This window comes from Myotis daubentonii, chromosome 20, assembly GCF_963259705.1.
Source record: "Myotis daubentonii chromosome 20, mMyoDau2.1, whole genome shotgun sequence".
NCBI lineage: Eukaryota > Metazoa > Chordata > Mammalia > Chiroptera > Vespertilionidae > Myotis > Myotis daubentonii.
In genome coordinates this window covers 9882091-9906894 of record NC_081859.1, presented here as the reverse complement: position 1 = coordinate 9906894, position 24804 = coordinate 9882091, and the positions used below count along the sequence as shown (strand labels likewise).

General features: G+C 40.0%; 1 protein-coding gene across 1 annotated transcript in view; it reads right to left on the bottom strand.

Annotated features, from left to right (window-relative positions):
- Positions 1-24804, bottom strand: part of USH2A (usherin) — a 390811-nt gene that overhangs the window by 169395 nt on the left and 196612 nt on the right. Inside the window, exons 32-36 of the mRNA XM_059677365.1 lie at positions 22988-23147; positions 21075-21246; positions 15927-16074; positions 4843-4994; positions 1-41 (exon numbers count right to left, since the gene is read on the bottom strand). The exon at positions 1-41 is cut by the window's left edge and continues 122 nt beyond it. Of these exons, the coding sequence (XP_059533348.1) occupies positions 1-41; positions 4843-4994; positions 15927-16074; positions 21075-21246; positions 22988-23147 (673 nt within the window). The remainder of the gene's footprint in view (positions 42-4842; positions 4995-15926; positions 16075-21074; positions 21247-22987; positions 23148-24804) is intronic.

The following is a 24804-nucleotide window of genomic DNA, read 5'->3' as shown; positions in this document are numbered from 1 at the left end:
ACTGTCCCTGCAGGGGGAGCTTCGAGAGTTCGATTTTCTACCTGTGAGCAGAGAGAGATTTATTTTTGTTTGCAAATGAGTCCATGCTTCCCTTTGAGCCTGCATCTTCAAAGACTCTCTTTGGGCTGTGAAGGAAGCGGTTTTGACAATAGCATCTTGTATGAATGCCTCATTGTGTCAGCAGGATCAAAGCCTGCCTCGTGTTTTCTTCCTCCTGCTGTTCACGCTGACAGTGTGAGCGCCTCACCAAGGCCGTTGTTTGTGATTTCCGGGATACGTGGATCAAACCCCACCGTGCTGAGGCCCGTGGCTGTGCACAGCCACCGTCTATTGTCAGGACTGCTTACCAACAACGTTCATGTTATTGCAAAGGAGAAGAAATGCATAAGATCTGTTTCCATTGACTTCCTGACTTCTGGGCTTGGTCAAAGGCTACAACAAGTTCTCTCTCTCTACATGAAGATGGCATCATGTCAAACACCAAAAAATAAATGTACCTGATTGACTCCATCCCTAAGGTATAATCACAAAAACAGCTAAAAATGTCATTAATAGTGTTAATGAACCTCTGAAGAGCGAAAGATGAATTGTTTGAATATAAGGACACTGAACTACAACAGAATCCCTAACTGCCAAGGCCCAGAAAGATTTTAAAAGCTAAATAAATAAAATGACTAAGTGACCAGAGGGAGAGAAGATGTAAGAAAGTAGAAAGGGGTTTGGAGTATTTTAGCATCTCTGAATAACTGGCTTTAAATCAGTTAACAACCACAGATCATAAGTGTCACTCATACATGTTGGCCTCTTAATGAATCAGTGAGAACCTTGACCATGGGCTTCTAGCTTCCAGAACGGAGAGAAAAATAAATGTCCATTGTTTTGTTTTTGTTTTTTAAAAGATTTTTTGAATATGTTGATAATTTTGACCTTATTTTTAAAGTGTAGGCCCATGCCTTACAAGAAGTTGATCAAACATGAAATCCTCAGGCAGGCAAATATTCTCAATTATGAAACCTCCATTTCTAAGGGGGCATATACTGTCCCAATAATGAAAATAAATGTGATAAAGACAGTGTTAATTTTTAATAATTATGAAGTTACAACATGTCTTATTTTCATCTGAGAAAGGCCATAGAGTTCTCTAGATCTATAACTCCTGCTCTTTTTTTTTTTCAGTCTATAGCTATGTACAAAAATGACCAAGAAGCTTGACTAAAAAAAATGTCAATTCATCATTTTAATATTTCATAACAATGCAAATGGTTTCATTATGTCTATGTATTTGGTTGAAACTATTGCAAAGAAATGATTTTAAAGAGTTCCAAGTAAAATGAGCCTAAAGCAGTTGAAGAATTAAGAGCAATTTCAGATAATTATATTATTATCCTCAAATGTCTGGTTAATTCAAAGTAAATATATTTTTAACATTTCCTTAAATATCTGGATAAATACTCCAGATTTGGCTCTACATTAAATTTGGCAATTATACTATTTTGCACCGGCTCAGTCTTGACATTTTTTAAAAATTTTTTTGATTATCTAACTTGCCTTAAAAAAATGTCAAAGAAAAGGAATTCTGGAAGGTTAGCTTGGATTTCACATGGAAACCTCCCATGTGAAAATGTTTGAGCACAAATGGTCAATGAAAACATGATTTTCATCATCTTTTCATTCTTGATGAAACTCTTACCAAATAGCAGAAACCCTTGTATAAATTATATTTAAATTTTCACAGCAACCCTTTACAAGTAGGCATCATTTTCCTTTTGTAATAGTTGAGGAATCAGAAGCTTAGTAGAAGCAGTATGCTTCCCAAGGAGGCATGGGACATCACAGCAGTAATAAGTGGGCTGATTTCCCATGTAGAATTCTCCCGACCCTAATATATATTTTAATTAAAATGTGGTGTCTTACATACACATTCATGTAAAAAAAATGAATGTGAAAATGCCTGTGTCCATGTGTGTCTGGGTGTTTATCTGTACAAGCATGCCAACGCCAGGAAAACAAGCCAGGTTTTTAACTATCTGACACAGCAATGACCTATAGTTTCAGACTCGGTCCTTAAGAGGGTCCCCGGGGAACTGAATCCAATGAATGTTCTAAGGCCAGACACACTAATAAAATTCCCAATCTCAGACTCCAACGGCAGCGGTATCTAACATGGGCTAAATGGGGGAAAATAAGCCAAAGCAAATGGTCCTCCTAGGCACAAATTAATTGTATTTTTTTTATAGAGACACCAAGTGTGAATGGTTTCTCTCTAATATAATTCAACAATATAACTGAAAGTAAGGAAAGCAATTTAAAAGTCCTCCGTTGCATTTTTTGTTTTTGTTTTTCATTATTTCATACTTTTATAAAGGCCCAATTACGAGATTTAATATGATGATACATATTAGCATGTTAAAATTAGGATCAAACACATTGCAAATTGTTTTTCATATTGGGATTTCCTTAAAAGCAAAATACATTGTGTACATGGAGAAGAACTAAACAAGTGATAAAGCAATTCCCCCCCCCCCCAAATGGCTACAAGAGCAAGTCCTTCTGAACCACAAATAAGAGGTACTGAACTTGGTCAGGGTAAGAGAAAAATAACTTATTTAGCTAATACAATATTAAAATGGTAAGAGTATGGAATTTGTGTATGTACTTTTATTTTTTAAATATTGTATTTTTCAAAATTGTCCTCTTAAACGTATTTTTTCTTTTATATGAGCAATTTTCAAATTTTGAGAGTGAACCATACCACATTTGAGACTGTAGAACATATCACAGAAAACACTGAATAGTATTTCCCCACATGCATGAAAAAATATTAAATATATAACAGATGAAAAATAAATAGGCAGGTTTTCTAAGAACCAAGAATTATCATTAAGAAACGTTGTTAGATGAACCAAAAATTTGACTCACTATTTATTCTTTGAACTCTGCCATAAAAACATTAAAAAATATAAATTATAAACTTGTATTTCAATAAGATGTTATAACATCCAGCTTCATATAAAGAATGCCTGTAAGTGGTGTGTGTATGCATATGTGTGTGTGTGTGTGTGTGTATGTATATGCGCATCATTACATTTGGCTGAATTCTGTTGAATGTCATATTGTAATTTGATCATAAGAAAGTCTGACTTTTAAGTCTGATTCATACATTTCTTAAGTCAATATGGACACATTAAAAAAAGATCATGAACTAAAAAGACCTGAATCTATAATATCCTACATGATTGTGACAGATATCTAGGGCTATTCAGAGTACTCATATGTAATCTCTTAAGGGCATATTACATACTGTAATTGGTACACAATATTTTAGAAATCAATTGAAGACTACAGGTTTTAACTTCCTGGCAGCATCTGGTTGGCTTGTTCTAAATAAAGACATTGCTGTTTAAGCCCAGTGAGTAGAGATGGATCACTGACTTGGGAAGAGCATTTTACCGTGAGCACAGGATAAAGAAGAGTTCCGAGGGGAGAGAGTAAGTCCCCCTGGTGTCAGGGCTGGGTCTGGAACGGACGAGGCCGCGGCAGAGTGGGTTTTACAGTCCAATTCCGTTCCCCCCTGCCCATCAGGGCTCTGTGGCATTTGATTTCGTGAGGCTCACATCGCCTCCAATACACGCAGGACACAGATCGATAACCGTGTCCCCCTTGGTTAAAGCTGTGGGAACATTCAGAGACAGGGTGGGGGGAAGCCCATGCAGTAGCCGGGACCACAATTGGCAGATTCTATTTTTGAAAAAGTCTAAGTTTCAAGCTCTTGTGAAGTGTTCTTTTGTTTCTTTTTCCTTTTTTATTTTTTTGAATAGAGAAGAAAAGCTGGCCTATTGCCATTCCTGCTTTTAAGAGTAAGTAACCGTCTGAGGGTCTGGGCTATAAAATACTTAATGGCAATAAAGACTACAGCTCGGTTCCACAGATAGATGACGTTATTAGCAGCTTGGAAAGCAACCAATTGCTGAAACAAAATGGGAGGCGCAATGAAAAATAAGGAAGCAAAACTTAAATGGTGGCGCTGTTTTTCAAGGTAATATTTATACAATACACTCTTCAATGAAGACAGAGTGCATTAAAATGACAGGGCATGAGCCAAGATTGCCAGAAAGTATCTAAAACTAATGATCATTTCCCTTAAAAGAAGGTAAATCTCATTAATCAAGAAAAAAACTCACAAATGAAAATGTAATGTTTGGAAACTAAAGAATGGCTTGCTAGTCTAGGACAATTACGTACTATTAATTGGATTTTTAAAATGACACCAATAATAAAAAGCACAATTTCATCAATCTTTTAGCTCCTAATGAAATATGGGTGTGTATTGTAGATTTCTGAAATGAGGATATGAAAAGCTGATATTAATGTAATTTTAAATACGGTTCTCATGAAGCTATATCACACTCATAAAATTTAAATATTTTATTCTAATAGATGAGGCAAACTCAATCTTTTCATTGATTAGCCCAATTATTGTGGAGCAGTATTGACATATTGTGGCAGTTACAAGTTTTTAATTATTTTCACCTTTTAAACTTAAACTTAGTTGTAGAGCCCAATATCAGGGAGAAAAAATGTACTTAAACTAGGATACTAAATTCGGCAAAATTGTATGTTTGCACATTTTCTTTTCAATAACATTCAGATGATTCTGCCCTTCATTATGTGCACTCTTGACATTTATGTTGAATATAGACAATTACTAACTCCTAAGTGACATTTTATAAAAAGAAATCCCCCCCATCCTCCTTGAAAGGATAGCTGAGCAAAGAGCCCTACATTTCCCTTGTTCCTGTCCCCTGACATGGAATGACCACCAGGCTGTCCACACACACTCACCAGTGGGCCCAGAGCACACCCTCTGGCCGTGCAGGCCTGGACTCTGAAAGAATGTAAGCTCCACGCAGCAAATCCGTAAGCATGGCAGCTGAGCTCTGAGGAATTGTGAATGAGCAGTCCATCCAGATATAGCCCGTAGCGTGTGATCACACCTGGAAAAATAACAATTGGCACTGAGTAGGATGAGTAGGCAACAGCAAACAATGACTTCGAAAAAGCAAGCACTTCGTTTTAAAAAAATATTTTTTAATTGACTTTATAGAGAGGAAGGGGGAGGGAGAGAGAGAAACATTGACGAGAGACAAACATTGATTGGCCGCCTCCTGCACGCCTCTCCTGGGGATGGAGCCCACAACCTGGGCATGTGCTCTGACCAGGAATCCTACCGTGATCTCCTGTTTCATGGACTGAGCCACACTGGCCGGGCAATAAGCACTTGATGTGACTCCTAATTTTGTGGAATCACAGCATCTGGTATTTCCGAGTCTGAACTCTGTCTTTTCCCAAAGGGTAAAAGGGTCTTTAAACCCTTAAATATCAAATTGCTAAGCCCACAGTCTCCCTGTTTGCTCTGCATCTACTTCCCTTTCCCTTTTGTTCCTCGGACACGTCAGTAACCAGCTCCTCGTATTAAAGAAAGTCTGTCTTAAAGGCCTCGCACGTTTTCTCTTTGGTCACTTAGACCTTGATCAATACTTCCTTAAAGGATGAACACTTTTTAAAGTTTCCATGCGTTAATACTTTAATAAAGCTACTTATGATCCATTTTCCTATTTTGAAGGTAACTTTGCACAATTGATGTTTCTGAAAGCAGGTCTATTTCCCTCATTTCCAGATTTTGGAAAGAGAGTCTTCATTTTACCATCACGCGTCACATGGTCCCACAAGAGCATGGCTACTCCCACTGGCTTTTCTTTATTCTAGGGGACCATCTGGGGTACCGCTGAGGATGCTCACCAGAAAGCATTTGATTTAATGTCACTTCATATGAGACGCACAAAAGCACAAATGAATTAAAACTAAGAAATGACAAATACCTAAGAGAAAACCAAACACTTTGTTGAAAATTTAAGAGAAAAAAGATGGATCAAATCACTGTTATAATAAGGACAAGAACTTATGATGTTCCAGGCACCATGCTAAGCAATCACTGAATACATACACACACACACACACACACACACACACCTACGTACAAATAATGTGTTGCAGAAGCTCTTAAAGAACTTGTAGGACGCCTGAAATGCAATCTACTTGACCTACTTCTCAACATTGAAACAGAACGTACCCAAATCAATATTTCCCTTTTCGTACATAATTGGGGGGCAGAGAATTTCTTTTATGCTGGGATTATGTGCATAATATCTCACTTCCCTGACATATTGGGAAATGAGATGTTTTACAGAAGTTCATTTTCATTGTAACTAAATCTCAGCCCTTAAGTACAAACTTTCAAAATCTGGACCATTTGGAAGGAAATCTTTCTAGCAAGTGCTACACACCTGTCTTCTCACTCAGACGGTAATGAATGTAATTGGATCACCTCTGTGATGAGTCCAACCGCGCACATGGACGTCAAAGACTGAAGTCTCTAACTCAGTCATGCCCTCTGGGGCACATGAGACACAGGACCCTCACCCAGCTCTTACCCTTAACATCCCTCAGTGGCTCTGCTTTGCCACTCCTTGTGTCTACTTTTTGAGTTCTTTTCCATCCTCCCTCAGTGACAGTCTTTCAAAAGTCACTTCCTGGATTTGTCTCCCTGACTCACTCTGGCAAGTCAACCCCTAGCAAGCTCTGCGGAGAAAGCAGATACCCGTGACATCTGGAACTCTGGATGAAGAAACAACAGACGGTGACTGAGACAGGGCTTAGTGTAAGATGAGCACATGACAATGAGCTGAGCATAAAGTTAAGTGAGATTTGTGACAGTTAATTCAACCGCTAAGTGTGGGGTTTTTTTTTAGCACCTAGGATGCGCTTGAATTGAGAGGGAGATGACACCGGAGTCCCATTTCAGTGCAGGTAAGATCGGACACCACACACACACATTCTGTAGATAACATATTTGACAGCATTTGTAGGAAGGGCTTAAAGAGCAATCGTAGAACAGAACTATATAATGAGTATACGCTGGGTAAGTGGTGTTCCCTTTAAATACATATTTTTTTTACATCCTCCTCTACCTCATCCAACATACCAACTCCATCGCGAGTCTTGTCAGCTTTACGCCCAAATTGATCTTTACCCACGTCAATATCTATGGCCATCGAATCTTTTCTGCTGTTATCTCATAACTGAGAAGAACAGTCACCTATTTTGTTGTTCCCACACAATCAGTGGTCCTCAAATCAGGGAGCATGTAAACGTGTCGTGAGGATGGAACAGACACGTGATGTTGGCCTCTGTGTGTTTTGTGTCTTTTGGTCCGGGTGTCATCATCCAATCACTGGATTTCAAGGTCAGGCCAAAGCAGGACACGTGGTGGTTTAGAGCTGGTGTCCACATATGCCCTCAAAAAGGGAGCCTGTGACTAGGCCAGGTCGTTCTTTTGATTTGGTCTGGCCAAGACCATTAACTACAAAATCCCAAATTAAGGACACACAGCCAAACTTTCTGGTAAATTCCTGAACAGCAAGAGACATCATTCGAAGAGCCCACTCCATTTCTTACCAATATATGCAGGCAGATTTCATAGCTTGTTACTCTTAGCAGATTTTTTGATATGAATAGAAGTGTAATATGAAACATTTCATATTCAATTCCAAAAACATGCATTTAGTAATAAGTTTCAAACATCTATTAACACAACAATTTTCAATGCCCTCAGATTCCCAAGGTGAGTAACAAAAACTAATGACTGTAATCTAGTGGACTTTTAAAATTAAGCCTAAAGAGATAATTTCCTTTTCTGGCTTGAGTGTAGGACACATATGAACAGCTTTGGGAAAAGCAAAATGCCAAGTTCTGGAAAGGCCACGCAAGTATTTCTGAAATTATAAAACACTTTATTATTAAAAATGTACTGAAACTTTGAGTTAGGCATTAGCTACATGCTCTGTATGAGTCATTTCCATTAACTGTGGCAACACCAAGAAATAGAAACTGCTATTTGCCTTGTTATACAGTTGGCACATGGAGTCTTAGAGGAGCTACGCTATTTCTCAAGGTCAGACAAGCAGGAATTCAGGTGTGGAACTTGGCAATCACATCCCACTGCTGCTACTACGCCTGTTAGCCATGGCCAGTCTCCTTTTCTCTTCTAAATTATTTAACGATCACATTAAAATAAAGAACTGATGGCATGGCTGGTGTGGTTGAGTGGTGACCTATGAACCAGGAGGTCATGATCCGATTCCCAGTCAGGGCCCATGCTGGCTTTTGGGGGTCCATCCCAGTAGGGGGCATGCAGGAAGCAGCCAATAGATGATTTTCTCTCACATCAGTGTTCCTCTCTCTCCCTTGCCCTTCCTCTCTAAAAAAAATAAAAATAAAAAATCAATAAAAACATACTTATAAAACAAAAAAACAAACAAACATGTTCTGACCCTAAAAGCGATTGAGATGAACCTAATGAAAAGATTCACAAAGATTTATTGAAAGCCAATTACCTGAAAGGTACTATGCTTGGTGCTTTGGGGACAGAAAGAATAAGACAATATCAATCCTTATGGAAATAAGTAAACTTCCTTTTCTTTTCTTTTTTGCTTTCAACCTTCTGGGTTGGCTTTCATCTGAGAAGGAAGGGGTTAACAGCTTGAGGGTGGCCTTTCCTGTGGTCCTGGGACTCCCCAGGATCTCACTGTTGGCTGAATGCTCCTTGGAACACTCACTCAGGTTAAGGAGGATCCACCTGAGGGCTGGGTCCCGGACCAAGGGCCAGACCCACCTGTCCCTGCTGCATATGAGTGATGTTTAGCTGGTATGGACGGGAGAGACACAGCTGCCCCCGAGCAGGGACGCTCATGGTCCTTATGCTGAACTTGACAACACTACTAGTCCTTATGCTGAACTTGACACTAGGAACTAGTGCACCAAAAGGAAAAAATGTCATCAATCTTTATTTGATTAATTAGAATAAAGATTTCACAACAAATAGAACGCTTTCAATGATAGCAGCAATAAGTCGCTTCATATTTATTATTCAAATATCACAGATTGATTAAAAACGTCTGCCTTTATAACTTTTGAACATGGCTCTCCTTGTTTGCTTTTAAAATGTCTACTGTGACAAAACAAGTTGGAGCAGCATGGAAACTGTTTGTTTGCTGGTTTGCCGTGGACGCTCAGGAATGAAGGAAAGTCTTTCTCATTGATCTCCACATCCAGCCCCCAAATTCTGCATGTTAAGTGTGGATTAACTGAGACTTAGGGATCAATCAGAGTCTCGGTGGGGAACTCATGACACCTTAAATAGACAATGGGGGATAATTAGTGAAGGGACCATTCATGAAGATATCGGAGGGGTAAAGGGAGAGCAATCCATGATAATAAAGCATCCCCAGCTAGGACTCCTGGGAGACCAGTTGGCTGAGACCAGCAAACACCCTTCCATGTGGAGAACAGATTCGGGAATCTGGAGAAAGAGCCAAGTTATAGGAAAGGTCCACTGGATAGGACCTATGGCCTTTGGTGGAGGAATATGGCCCTGGAGCCCAGAGTCAGGCAGAGGAAAGCAAGTTCGGAGACTGCTGTCTCCCTTCATCCTCTCCTCTCTTGCTGCTGCCCCTGCCCCTGCCCATGGACAAACCAAGAGGAAGCCAGAGAGGGCGAGAGAAGAGGCCTAATGACATTGTGAATGAAGGTCAGCCTAGGACACAAGGCTGAGGGGAGATGAGTGGAGAGTGGATTGAGAGGCAGAAGGAAAATATCTAAGATTTTTTTAAAAATGCAAATTTACAGCATGGATGTACCTGTAGGGAATTATGCTAAGCAAAATAAGCCAGTCAGAGAAAGGTAAGTATCACATGATCTCACTCATGTGGTATCTAATGAACAAACTGACGAACAAAATAGAGAGAGAGACACAAAAGCATGGAACAGTCTGTAGAACCTCAGAGGGAAGGTGGGGGAGGGAAGGTGGGGAAGGGTGGGTGGGTGGGAGGAGATCAAACAAAGAACTTGTATGCATCTATGCATAACCCACGGACACAGACAACGGGGTGTAAAGGCCTGGGGCAGGGGATGGAGGTGGCTAGAAAGGGGTCAATGGGGGGAGAAAGGGGAGATCTATAATACTTTCAACAATAAAGATTTTTTAATGCAAATTTAATTATACTTTACTGTATTGTATTTTTGTCTTTTTTTTCTTGCTTATTCTCTTACGCTAATAATCAGTAAGATAGTGGTAAGAAAACAACATTACACTACGTGTTAAGGGGGATCGGTTATTTAATCCAGCTCGATAAACTCTGTTTCTTTAATGGATAATCCACAAAATGGACACTTAATTCCCATTGGCTACCTGGTGTAAGCAGTTTCACCTTCCTCTTTCCATCACGGTAGAATTTTTAAGGTGTTTAATTTTCACAGGGAAGTGGAATCGTAATTGTCCATCGAGGACATCCACTGGGATACACATCCGTGGGCCTCTTCATCGTGTTATGTCACATTGCATTTCTTAAGGTGCTCAATAGGCTGTCACACATAACCAAGGCAACGCAAGGCAAGTACAACGCAATGTAAATTTAACACAAGATATCTCTGTTTAAACTGAGGAATTCTGTTTACTGTAAGAATTAAACAGCAAGACTTTAGTGTGTCATAAAAATAACATGCCTAGTGAATAGGGTTGCTCCAAACACACTTGTTTGTTTTTTCCCCAGGACAGCATGGCAATGTGAATATCAACTGAGCTCCGACGATGATTGAATGTGGCAGATATGTCCCTGTGTGAATAGTTGATCCTTCAATTAAAAGGGAAAAGAGAGAACAGCTCTCACATTGTGGAATAATGCCTTATTACTGTTATGCTCTCCTAAAAATGGAATCAGGGTAATCGAAAAAAGAGTGTGCGGGGGAAATTCTACCTGACAAACGGAGCGGAGGTGTTTCATAACCGTTACACGGGGTTTGCTCGAAACTGTCAAGCAGCTTCCTAAGTGAGTCGCTGAATCTCATTACCCACGTCTCCCACTAAAACGGGGCATTTCCAGGAAAGGCAATAGAAGCACATTTTGACTTCTTAAAAATAAATGCATTTCAAAATAAAAGTTTCTTTAAAAAATACGTACAGTTATTTCTTTAAAACTGGAGAAAAATCAAAATAGGGATCTTAGGAATATTAAGTATTAGCACTGAGAATACGACATTGGACAAGTCACAGTAACTAAAAAATATATTTTCACATAACTAGATGGGATACTATATTATGACCATTTCCATGAAAAGTTGATGTATACAGAAGTACAGGGAGTTAAACCATGAATTTTTGAGTCATTCACATCCTATTTGTATTATAATTCTACTTAATTCATTGTCTTATCTTGATAGTTAAATTGGTTAATACTTATAAAATGGAGTCTCCACATCTGAATGTGGAAATTATACCTATTTTATGGGCTACTGACGAGAATTAAGTGTCTGGCACATAGCTATAAATGGTAGATATTGTTATTGCTATTACTATTATTATTTGTGTTAACAGGAAATCAAATCCTTTCTTTGCATGAGGGGAGTACTTAATATTTACATGCACACCTTCATGTTCATATATTATAAAAATGTGTTTACCTTCTCTATCACCCTTAATGTCCTCAGGACAGCATCTATCAGATGTGTATAAAAAGACCTATAGTCCATTGGTTTCTCTGAACTAATATATATACTCAAAAAAGGAACTAATTCCTTTAATAGAATTAGTTGTCCTCGCAGTACTATGTTTAAGTCTGCAAAAATAATTAACTTCCTGAAACTTTTCTGTTCTTATTGATATCACTGCCACTATCCTGATACACAGCCATGAATTCATTCTCACAAAGCTGGCCCAACCCGGAAGGCTAGCTTATGGCAATGCTTCTGCGGGTTCCTCGACTGCTCTTCCTTTGCTGGAGACCCCAGGACCCTTGTCTAACCTAATGGGGCCCAGCTCTCTTTGTCCTTCTCTTACCAGGCCCATCTTCGCATCACCTAATCCTGACGGTGGCAACGACATACCCTTTCACATGGAGGCAGCCAAGAGCCCCGGCCTCACGCGTGGCCTCCTTTGGACTATGCACTGATGAGCAGGTGACGCCAGGGGCCTGGATCTCCCAGAGCACACATAGAGCCTTCAGCAGGCCAGGGGGAGATGCCTTCCCCCCACCTCCAAGATCATCCCACCTCCGTTACACAACGAGGAGACGCGCTGTAAATGTGCATTTGTGTGTACTGTATGACTGCGTATGTATATGCCTCTCCCATCAACACAATTACCATTTTATTATTGTCTCTATCTTCAGCGAACATTAATGCAGTCAACAGCTGCTTAATGCCCATCTACTCACACCTCGTACCCCGCCAAGTCCTGTGACTACAATGGTGAACTAGGGACATAGGGCCCCCGCCCTCATGTGGATCACAGGTGACAGGGAAACTGTTTTAGGGAAATGTTCTCAGGTAAAGAGAGTGGATAGTGACAAGGAATTGTAAGTATTCATAAAGAATAAGAATTTCCTATTCTGTATTTTAGTGTTTTTTAATTCACTGAATGTCACTAAATGTTACTGACGTGTAAGTTTGCTGTCGTCAGGTATTATGCTGACTTTAGCTAGGCAGACTTCAAGTGCGAACAAAACATTTATTTCCAGACACTACGGCCTAAGCTTCTGGAAGGGAATATGGCTCATGAGACGTTGGAAGCTCTGGAAACGTAATTCTAATTATTCAGTTGCAATCCTCACAAGACAGGTCGCCAACGGATTAGACAGCCATTCCTTGTGCTACTTTTCATCGATGGCTAGTGGCATCACACAGGAAGGGTCGGGGCCCTACAAAATGAGGAGCCCTCGTCCACCTCGGATCTAAAAGGAGCTCTTTTCATATGTTTTAAAGGCCCTGCCCCAAATCACAGCCTGCAAAGAACACCTTTGCCAGAGGGACTCCGGGACAAAGGGCTCTGGTTGGACACAGCTGGAGCCTGCACCACCTTTTTGCAGGTGTGGGGAGCCAGGGAGGAGAATGAAACAGGGCTTATCCCAAGGAAAGCAAAGCCCTAGGTGTCAATCAAATGATAAGGAATTGGTGCTTCAATTCTTTTTGGCACACCAAGGCAATTAACAGCAAGTAGCATTATTTATAATAACAAATTCATGGAAACTTAGGTGCCCATCAATAAAAGATAGGCCACATGGGCTGTGGCTCAGCCACTGGGATTTCATATAACTTTCAAAGGATGAAGTGGAGCACCACTTAGCTGTCACAGAAAGATGTTCCCACATTATTGTTAGGTAAGATTTATCACTGGATGTTCTTGATAGGAGCTGAGCATTTAAATGGGAATCTGTAATGAAAAGCACAGAACCTGTTCCCTAAGCCATGCTGGCTGAGGCCACCAACTGCTCCTCAGGAAAGAACTGGGCATTCACATGGGAACCTTCCATGCATTCCATATATATTTGTCATATATAGGCATGCATTTGAAAATATACACACGTATTACAAAAAGTGGGTTTACTGTTTCTCAATGAGTCTCTTCATGTGTATAAAGCCCGGGTGAAATAATCTATTTATGTCTCTAACTGACTAACAGAGTCAAGATTTTGGAGGCTGGAACATACCAACCCAGGCGAGCAGCACCTGTGACAGAGTATGGCCTTCTAAGTGCAGGTGCCTATCTGGACCCACTACGTCTGAATGAGGACCCGAGGGATGGCACAGCCACACCCCGTGGCCTCCTCAGGAAGCTGCTTCTCTCACACTTTGGCATCTCCTGTGCCTCTTACCTTGTGATTATTTGTTTGCATGGATATCTCCCCCAGAGACTCTAACACCCTCAAGAGGAAGGCTCCGGCAAATTCGAGGTGGTGCCATCAGAACAATGACACCTAGTAGGTCATCAGAGTGATGACACTTAGTACGTTATCAGAAATACACTCTGAATGGACAAATTTTAGCACGGCATACGGAGGCTCTTGATGTCTTCTGGGTGATAAACACTAGTGCCTTTATGAGAAGACGCAGTTGGGGGGAATGTGGCAAGAGAAATCGGGGTGAGCAAGTCACGAGTGCCACCCAGGCTCCTGGCTGGTGTGCGTGAGTGGCACTTATCAGTGAGCGAGGGAACACAGGAGAGAGGGCAGACAGAGAGGCAGAGAACCCGCTGGATAGTCTGAGTGTAAAGTGTAACTGAGATCCGTGTGGAGGTCTCCAGAAGGGGTGCTAAGAGGAGAGGTCTCAACCCAAGTTAGAGCCTAGAGATAGGGCATGCAGGGGTGTATTAAATAGTCACCCGCATTTTGATGACCAAGTCAATGGGATGTTTCCAATAATCAGATCACCCCTCTCGAGGCAATGAACAGTAGACCGCAAATGCTGGTAAATTTGGGCAAAGTAAAGAGAGAAGTAGAGAAGAGAATAAAAAAAAATAGTGTAATAAAACGATTACTCTTCAAATATCTAATCATTTTCCCACAAGAAACATTTTAAGATTCTGATAAGATGAAACACTGGACCACAGAATATGATAGAAATGTTAACACACACACCCCAAACCCCCCAAATTCTTATTGTTCAATGAATACATTTTAAAAATGCTTTTAAATGCACAAAACAGTACGTAAAGATTTTCTGAAACACAGAAAGTATTTCTCTATTCAACCTATGATTCCAAGTGCAGCCGGAAAGCCAGCTGCAACTAGCAACTGGCATGAAAGAAAGTGTTCACCGGGAAAATCATATCATAGCATTTAACAACATTCCAACTGGAATAAATCATTAGTATATCCATTGCCACCCATGGACTAGACTTCTTTGTGGAGCATGAAGTATGACAAGATTTTTCACTGTTTAATGTAAGTATCAAATGGACATTCATTTATTTTTATTAGAAAATTTGTAATAGTGCAGGAATAACTTCAATAGCAGAGATAATCACTCACTTTGAGTATTAAAACTCTCTCCACCACCTCCAATATATCTACTGCATTTGCCAAAAGTTTAATTAAAATGAGATGACAGGAATAATTAATATCATAATAAACATAAGACAAACTAATAAAACTGCAATTTTTTTCTTTCATTCTTTCTGTCTAGGCTAAATGAGGCCATTTCAATGTTCAGTAATGAGTTACTTAAAACAGTTTCTATGAGATTAAAGTCTTCTTGATATTTATCTTAAGGAGGAACAAAATTTGATGTTATATGTAAGCTTCTGCAGTTTGGAACAATGACCCTATGCTGTGTGAAACATAAAAACATTGTCCATCAATGAATCAAGCAATTTCCACCCCAAGTTATTACCAAAACTCTTTATAATAAGATTTTATTCTAGTAAACTTTAACTGGCTAACAACTCTCTGAATTATTCAAAGATGCGTATACCATTTAGAAACATATACAATCTTTTTCACCTGAGGCAAGTGTACATGTATATGTATATTTAATGTATGCATTGTTTAAAAAAAGCACAATGAAATATTTATGAATATATTAAAAATATGGAGGTCCTAGTGATCTCTGTTAGGATAAACTTACTGAATCAAAAGCATTTTGAAATACAATGTGTGCATGAACTTTCTGCCTCTCTGCTTCTCTCTCCCAGAAAGAGTGAATGACTGTTGAAAACACTAAGTCATTGCAAATACAATGGCAATGTCACAGTTGCCTTCTTCCGGAATCCTCGCTGGTTCTCCTCACCTCTCCAGGAACATGCTAACAAGAAGATGCAGTACACAGGAACTATCAAAAGGGAGCACTTTTGAGCCACTAAAATTGTGTGTTGGCCTAAAAACCACAATCTCGCACCTACAGGCCAAGATGCTATCTCAGGTATTTTATGTGCTAAAATGATCATTAAAAATTAAGCTCCACATATATGCTGCCATTTAGACTATTAATTTACCTTTGCTAATCATCTTTTTGACTCCAGGCTAAAAGAGTTCACTTACCGTTCGGATGCTCAGGCTCCGTCCAGGAGATGTTGAAGGAGTGGGGTGAATAGGAGTGCGCTCTGGGGGCGGGCACGCCTTCCGGTGAGCAATCCTCCGTCCGGGCCTCACTGGGCTCACTCACTGTGCACCCGCCCCCGGTGCAAGCCTGAACAGAAATAGTGGAAAAAAGCACATTTCAGCCTGCGTCCCAAAAGTTTAGATGGACATTGAAGAAAAGTAATTCGTACTAAGAGTTTTAGATTCTTTGAAATAAAGCTTTCTTTATCCCACAAAATAAATGTGTTCCACATTACTACAGTGCGACCGATATATTTAAAGTAGAACCGTGTAATCGAATACAACAATATTTCTCATAAATCAATAGCAAAGGCACTGGTGAGTGGCAGTTTACTGGCTTAAAGGGTCAAATCACTACTTATGCGCCCGAGGAAATGGGCTTTGTTAACCGGATGACAGACTTAAAAGGGTCACTCCCCCCCCCACACACACACCTCATAAGGTATCACTAACACCAGAAATGGAAGGAAACTTCTGTGTGCACCTTCATAATAAATTCAAAATCATCCCCAAATAAATGTTTAAAAGTATTAGGAAAATATCTTCACTCCCTAAGTTGCTGGATAAGCATTTCTGCAGGAAATTGAGGCAGACACAGAGATTTCTACACTAAATTTGCTGACAAATATATCTTTAATAAATAACACAGATATTTGAAAACTGCACTTAAGCTTTGTTTAGCGTCTCTCTAGGTTACAACTGTAATTTGCACAGTGAAATTTAAGGATCTTTCAAAAATGCACTAAATTTTACTAAATCAGTAAGAAAAAGAAGAAGAAAAATCATAGGACAATGTAAAAAGCAGACACTGAGTCCCTTTTCATGAAAGGTAGATATCACTAATACAAACAGTTAAAATACGCCTTTATCCTTTGGGCCTGTCCCTGCTTTTCAGTTTGATGATGAGGGAATGACCTTTGGTACTGAAAGCAGACGATATTCTTGTCCCTGAAGACAGGAGAAAGCTGACTGATTTTTAGAGATTTTTTTTATAGTGAAGTTTAATATTTGCGAAATTAACGCAAACTATTTATTACAGGTACAAATGACAATATATGGTCAATCGACATGGAGCTCTACCTCGCGTGCTATGGGAAAAATACGACAGTGAGTCCAGGTTTTCAGGATAATTTCTCAGCAGCGTTAGCCAGGTTCAGACGGGTTAAACGGTGGCCCGGGCATGGCATTGCATTGAGATTGGGGACCTAATTAACCTCGGTGGGCCGCCTCTAATTCTCAGCTGTGGCCTGTGCATATGTATGGAAGAGAGAAGCCATTCTCCTCCCGAGAACAGATTTCTTTGCAAATAAAGAAGGATCAATTGACATTGTGGACAAACCCCGACTCAAAACTCTAGGACATGTCACCGTGAGCCCAAGAACAATCTGAACATGGAAAAAAGAAAGGTTAGGACATTTCCAAATGCTGAACGTCCACCAGAAAACGTGGCCGGGAAGGAGGCCAGAGGGACAGTGGTGTCATCATGGGAAAGTGGCCCCAAGAGCCTTCTTTTCCATCCCCAGGAGAGAAATCCATCTTTTCCCAGAGGGTGGCCTTGGGAGGGGGAAAGGTTGCAGCATCTTATTGTTAAACTCCTACCTCAATGGGGTTTAATTCTGACTGGCGACTTGTCACTTTTCTTTTTCTCAACCAGAGCCTCAGGCTTTTCCCAGTGAACTCTCCCCAGAGAAATACTGTTCTATGGGACATCAAACCATGTATTTTGAAAAACAGAATGTGAATGAAAATGTACTTGGTTTTGAGAATTTTAGGATGCCTTCTGGGATAAACAGCCTCTGGTTTGGGAGGACTGCTCTTTGGATTGTCGGGGAAGATCCATGAAAAAGTAATGTGACAGAGAACTTCGTAAGGGTCTAAAGAGTGCCTGAGGTTATTTTTCTTGTAAATGAATGAAGCAGAATTTATCCAGGGGCTGCTTAAATGACAGAATTACCTGCACAATATTTTGGGGTTTTCCCACATTGTTCTTGCAGGCATTTGGAGGTGTGGAGAGAGCAGTACAATAGCTCATTGCCATCTATAGGGAAATACATACTCTTAAGGTTGCATCCCAAATGATCTAATAATTCATATCATCTAAATGAAATTAAACCAATCAGCATCTGGTTTGACCTGCCAGCACCAGAGGCCACTGCGTTCACTGCAACTGAATGCTCATTACAATTCTGGCTTGGAAAATCTAAGCGAAATAGTGGGGTTGACTAACAATGCCTTTATGAAATGGCAAACTCTTTGAAAGCCTCTGAGCCATTAAAATAAGGTGGTCTCTATCCATCTCCTACAGCATTCATTAGTTATAGCCATTTAACAAAATGCAAAGTCATGAGACTACCCTGAAATGATGAGTCACTTCTGACCAAATAGGGAATTCACTTTTTGGTCTAATGAAATGTGTGACTAATAAAAGTACATCAACTGTTTTTGAAATCATGCCTATTAGGAACAACCAAAACTAGCCTTCTCTTTCCAATCACCTGCTTTCAGATAAGCAGGCTCTGAGGATGTTAATAATGTGGCATATGTTAAAGTACGAAGCAAAAGAACAAGGCCAGATTACCTATAAATGACCTTTGAAAAGGTCATTTCCAAGAGTCACTTCCAAAAACCCTTCCACGAAATATATTTAACACTCAACCTTCATCAAGAGGCAAATGTCTAGCAGTGATATGAAAATTACCAGACCATACATATCTGGATACTTGTGTGTCTCACTATCTTCTTTATTTAATTGCTGGCACTGTGTTTATTAGGGACGACCACACTTCATGACTCCATTTGTCGAGTGTAACAACACAGTATGCCTTTTCTTCTAGTGGAAAGAACACATTTGAAATCACATAGTCCCCGACTCTGACATTTTACAGCAAATTAATGTATGTCAGAAGCCTCAGATCCTTTATGAAATCAATATGCTTAGTGTTCATTCATTCAAGAATCATTTGCTGAGCTTTTGATTCCACCAGGCACTGTGCTTGACTCTGCAGACAGAATTTTGAAAGACACAGTCTCTGGCGTTCAAGTTTATAATCCAGCCAACAAGAAAAATCAAATAAAATCATATGAAGTAACATATGCTCTGAGTCTAGAGTGAATCAAAGCGGTTCCCACTCCCATGCATTTGCCTATAATGCCTGCTTAAAGGTGTTGTCGGCAGGTTGTTTTCCAATACGTAGTCAACATGCTAAGATGATCTATAAAGGCCGCTCCACTTGGCTGAGAGGATGGATCTCCATCTACTAATCTACCACCTTGAAAGCCAGTTATGATGTTGAAACTGAGAAATATATGATAATCCCTTAATTAACCAAGATAAACCTAAATATTCTGGTTCATTTCATTTACTGGTTAACAGAGTTGAGTAAAAAACCCTTTAAGTTGAGTACACTTCCTGAACATATATCAGTGTATTTCCTGCCCTAATAAATATGGTGAAATAAAAAGTAACATGAGCAAATGTATTTTCCTAAAAGAGTTAGGGCAAGACTTCCACATCTTTACAATCTTGCAACAACATTATTCAGGGGCTGATAGATGTTGTCTGACTCCATAGAATATTGTTTGGGGGTCACCTTTTTAGCATCATAGTATTTTGGGACTTAAAAAGACATTAAAAAAGCATTTAGTTCAAAAATCCTAATTCTAGGCTTGAAAAACACTGAACTCAGTGCAGTTAAGTAAATTTGCCTTAGGCCACACAGTTGGTGGCAAAACCGGAATGGAAACTCAGGGGAGTGGAATCACAATCCAGTGCTGTTCATTTTTCAAGGTACCACAGATTCATAAAACACAGAGAGACTCAGGCGGGTTTCCACGGATTGCACAGCCCCGAGAGCAGACCTGTTTTGTGTTATTTGTCTCCTGATAAAAACCAAGAGAGTAACAATTAATTCTGGTTGCTTTTAAGCAGTAGAGAATTTTCCAGATTCTGCTATGACTACTTTTTTTGAAAATAGTGTGGACTTGTGGATTTGCCTCTGAAAATTGAGTTAATACACTTCTAACATCTTGGGTGATAAAGTAAGTAACGAAGGCTGCAGGTCATGAGCCCGCTTGGCGTGCGGAACACCTAGGCACCGAGAGCCAGTGCGGACAGCGTTTGGAACATTGTCTGATTGCCCTTGTTTTATGGTGTCAGGTCAGACACTTAGCAATGGTTGAATGTAGTTTATTCTCTCTTGGTATAATATTTAGAGCATTCAAGAGTGTGTTAAGTAAAATGAATGCATACACAGTGTCTACATAAATGTAAATTTATTCATAATCAAGAGCGGAATATTTTCTATGGCATTTATCAAAGCAAATATCCTTATATAGGTATTGCTATAAAATGAAGAGTGCGTTTAAAACAAATAGGGACAATCTCATGTTTATATTCAGTTATTTTCAGATGTGCTATTAAACTTAAAAAAGATTATATTTCATCAAAAAACAAAAGGAATAAATTCCACAGTAATATCAAGGTCTTTTAAAAGACTTTCGCATAAAAGTGCAATTTTGCATGAGAAAAAAGAAAAGTCTATTGTCTCTCTACAGAAATCTGTAAACTATGTTGGTTCTATGGTTTTATTAAGTGATGGTCCTTTTGAGATAGAAGTGTGATGTAAACCAGAATATAATAATGATCAATATTGGGGTGGGGGGGTCATTGAAACCTTCATTGAAAAAATAAGACCTACATTTTCATACTGTGCATTGTTTTTCAAATGAATACAAGCTCCATGGGAAAATAACCCTATTAATCTAAGCATTTTGGGAAAAGCCCTCAACATTTAGGACGTTCTGCAAATAATAAAAAAGAATTTCTGATAATCCTAAATTAGATTTGGGAAACCTACTGACTTAGATTGTTATTCTATCATTTGGCATAATATGAAATAAGTGTATTAGATCAACATCATTCACATTTAAGCTTGAAGTGAGTTTTCAGTGGGACTAGTGATACATGAGGGTTTTTTGGGTTTGTTCTTGTTTTCTTAAGTGAGGGAGGGAGAGAAGATGGAATAAAGGGAAGGGAAGCAGCAGAGACAGGAAGGGGACAGAGAAAGTGATAGAGAAAAGCAAACTTACTCCCAGCTTGAGGAGATATTTGGTGCCAGGCAACAGGTACTGTAGCGTGTGGTCCTGAAAAAGCTCTGTACTGTTATAGACGACATCCCAAACGGTAAAGTCATGCATGTGATTTGAAATATATAATAGATAGCGCTCCAGAATTCCATTTAGTTTTCTTGGTTGTTTCCACCTAGGAATGGAAAAGTACAGCATTATTATCCTCGTTCCTTCAAGTCACGCCTGATGGGCACAGCCTTTATAGGACAGGTGTGAATCTGGACTCAGGCCACAGCAAAAATACACACTGAACACTCAAAGTGATTCACTTAAAAAACATCAACCAAGTAGTTATTAAATGTCTATTCTGAATGGTATAAAGAAGATAAGGCATAGTGCCTGTTCTCTAGTTACTTATAATTTTAACTAGAAGCCCAATGCACAAAATCCGTGCAAGACTAGGCTTTCCTTCCCCTGGCTGCCGGCACCAGCTTCCCTCTGGCACCTGGCTTTCCTCTGGCTGCCAGCAGGCACCTGGGACCCGGCTTCCCTCACAGTCCCAGCTTCATTTGGAAGGTCGTCCGGCCTAATTAGCATATTACACTTTTATTATTATAGATTAGATAATAATATGAAAATGTCTGAGTATTTGATTTTTTAATATTTTAAAATGTTTTTACTGCATTTTTAGAGAGATAGGAAGGGAGAGGGAGAGAGAAACATCAATGATGAGAGAGAATCATCAATCGGCTGCCTCCTGCATGCACCCCTGTGGGGATTGAGCCTGCAACCAGGGCATGTGCCTTGACCGGGACTCAAACTGTGACCTCCTGGTTCATGGGTCAATGCTCAACCAATTAAGCAACACTGCTCAGGTGAGCATTTGATTTTGAACTTAAGCCATAGAACAACATTTGGGCTAAGTAATACACCGGAGCACTTATGAGAAATGAGAGGGAGAGAGAATAACATAACAGTCTTGAAAAGGGCATTGATGGAACGGTTAATAAGCAATTCTAGAATACAGGGAAGTTGTGGATTAGAAGGGCTGAAATAGTGCAGTAAGACTTCTCGAATGAGATGACATGTGACTTAGAGGCATGACTGAGTCCTTCATAGACGGGTGGGATTTGGTAGGAAGAGTAGAGCGCATTCCACACAAGGGTTCCAATGTGTTCGTGAGCACAAACTGGGCAAGTCATGGAAGAGACAGAAATTGGTAAATTGAGAAATAGTTACAGTAGTGGGACATCTTTGGGGTAAGTACTGTGGGATTGGCTTAGGGCAAAAAGGAGAGCCAATGAGAGAGTTCAGATTAGGGACAATGGGATTGAGTAATGTTTTTCAGTTTGAATGAATATCTTAATTTATTGAGCCCAAGCTCTTGTTTCATAGATGAGAAATTGAGACTGAGAGAGATGAATGTAAACAGTAGTAACTGGTGGTAAGAGAGGTTTAACCCAGTACTGCAATATACTTTGAACCACTTCTATTAGGAAATGGATAAAAACTACTAATATCAAAAATAATCTGAACCTGCCTATAGCTGAAAGTTCCTTTCTGACTTCAACTGCAAAGGAGCACGGAGGTCCCAGTTTATCCTCATAAAGGAAATGTACATTTATGCTAACTCCAAACGAGCACAAACAATGCCTCTCATCTAAAAAGCTCAAGGCGGCCGGGTAAGTGGTCAGTTTCCCCCTCCGTGAAGTTTGCACAGAAGCTGTGTACACATGTAGCTCGGCCTGATTGCATAAAGACAAAATGGAAATTAACTTGGCAAGGGATAATCAAAGGTTCCCAGCACCACTGAACTAATCACTCCTATGCATTTAATCACAATGAAATTAATTCTATGTCACAAGCCCTTCCCTTGATTGAACGCACTGGGATTCCTGCATGAACCCCGTGTGACAAACAATATTGCTACTCACTGTGCGTTTATAGTTCTGGAATCCAGGACGGTCAGAATCGGGGGAGTCACGTGTTCCGGTGGCAGCTGTGCCGTGTACAGCATCACCAGGGAGCTGTTCGCGCATCCCACATGTGTGCAGGCACACAGCAGAAACTGGTGGGGCGAGAACACTGCTAAATCTAGGGGGTGCAGGAAACAAGAACGCATTTGCAATCAGACTTTTTATTCCCAAGATCTCACTCCTCCTCTACGTCCCTACTTCTTAGAACGGCGAAAGGAAAGCTTCAAATAAGAATCGATAGCCATCAAAACTGATGCCAATAAAACAGAGTCTGTTTCACCCCTTAAATATGTGATGGTTATTTTAAAATAGACAGGTGTCAGTCAAACTCTTGGCTTCACTTTTCATTTGAACAATTTGACTGTTTTTTTGAATGTCCCTGGCCAGGTAAATCGGTTTCTGAGTTTAGCCTTAGTTCAGTGACTCTGTTAAAAAATAAATGAGACATTTAAATAATTTTAAAAACATATTTGAAGACTACAGGAGTTGCTTTTGAAATTCAAATACAGAGCTTGTAACAATGACTTTGAACTTGTCATTCCTTCGGCTGAATTCCTTTCTTTTCTTCTCCACCTGAGCAACTATTATTTGACCTTCAAGCTGCCCAGTCTCAGTGCCAATGCCCGTTTCTTTCTGCAGCTGCCCTGACACACCCTGCCGTGACCTCTGGCACAAGATGGAGCTATTATCCTCTCCTTCCCTCCCAAGGTGTTTGCACACACCTTCAGCACAGCGCTCACAATGCCGACATCAGGATCTGTTTCTATGACTTTTATTCTGTTTATTCGAGCCCTCAGAGTGAACTCTGTAAGGGCAGGAACGGTGCTACATTCATTTTGCATCCTCTGTATCTAGCACAATGCCTGACACATTATAGGTTTTGAATACATGTGTTAGAATAAACTATTCTGTAATTTACTAATTCATTTCTAAAATATCCTCAGTACCCCCTTTTCACGGGGACTCAATTATTTTATTGAATGAATCTCACCAAAGTCCTGTCAAATTTACCAAGATGTAAACATCAGTCATATTTCTGTGCTTGTCTGAATTCCTAAAAAGAATTCTCAAACACAAATGCTTCATAAAACACACACACAAAACAGGAGCCCTGACCCATGGGCTCAGTGGTTAGAACATCGGCACATGCATACACAGGGTCGCAGGTTCAACTTCTCATCGAGGGCATGTACTTGGCTGGATTGCACGTACCTGGGTTGCAGGTTTGGTCCCCAGCCCCGATTAGGGAGTGTTTGGGAGGTAACCAATTGATGTCTCTCTCTCTCTCACATAGATATTTCTCTCTCTCCTCTCCCTCCCTCCCTTACACTCTCTTTAAAAATCAATGGAAAAATATCCTCGGGGCAGGGATGACCAAAAAACGAACAGGGGATAAAGGGATGCCAAAATGTGAACAGTGGTTCTCTCTGAGTGAGGACACATGGATGATTTATTACATATATTTTCAAATTTTCTAAGGTTTACATGTATATCACAGATGGAGAAAACACAGCCACTGTTTATCAATATCAATTCAATATTTAAGAAAATGTATGCCCAGGACCCAGTTGGCACTGTTACACCTCCTATGTCACACTTTGGCTTGGTTTCCATTTCAATCATACCCCTCCCCTTTTCTATTTTTTCACCTTTTTGGCAACTTCAACATCCTCAGTAATGACTCATCCCCGAATCTGGCTCCACTTGCACTTCCTCACATGGAATGCCCTTCATCCCACTGCATTTTTCACCACCCGGCACGGTTAGACCCACTA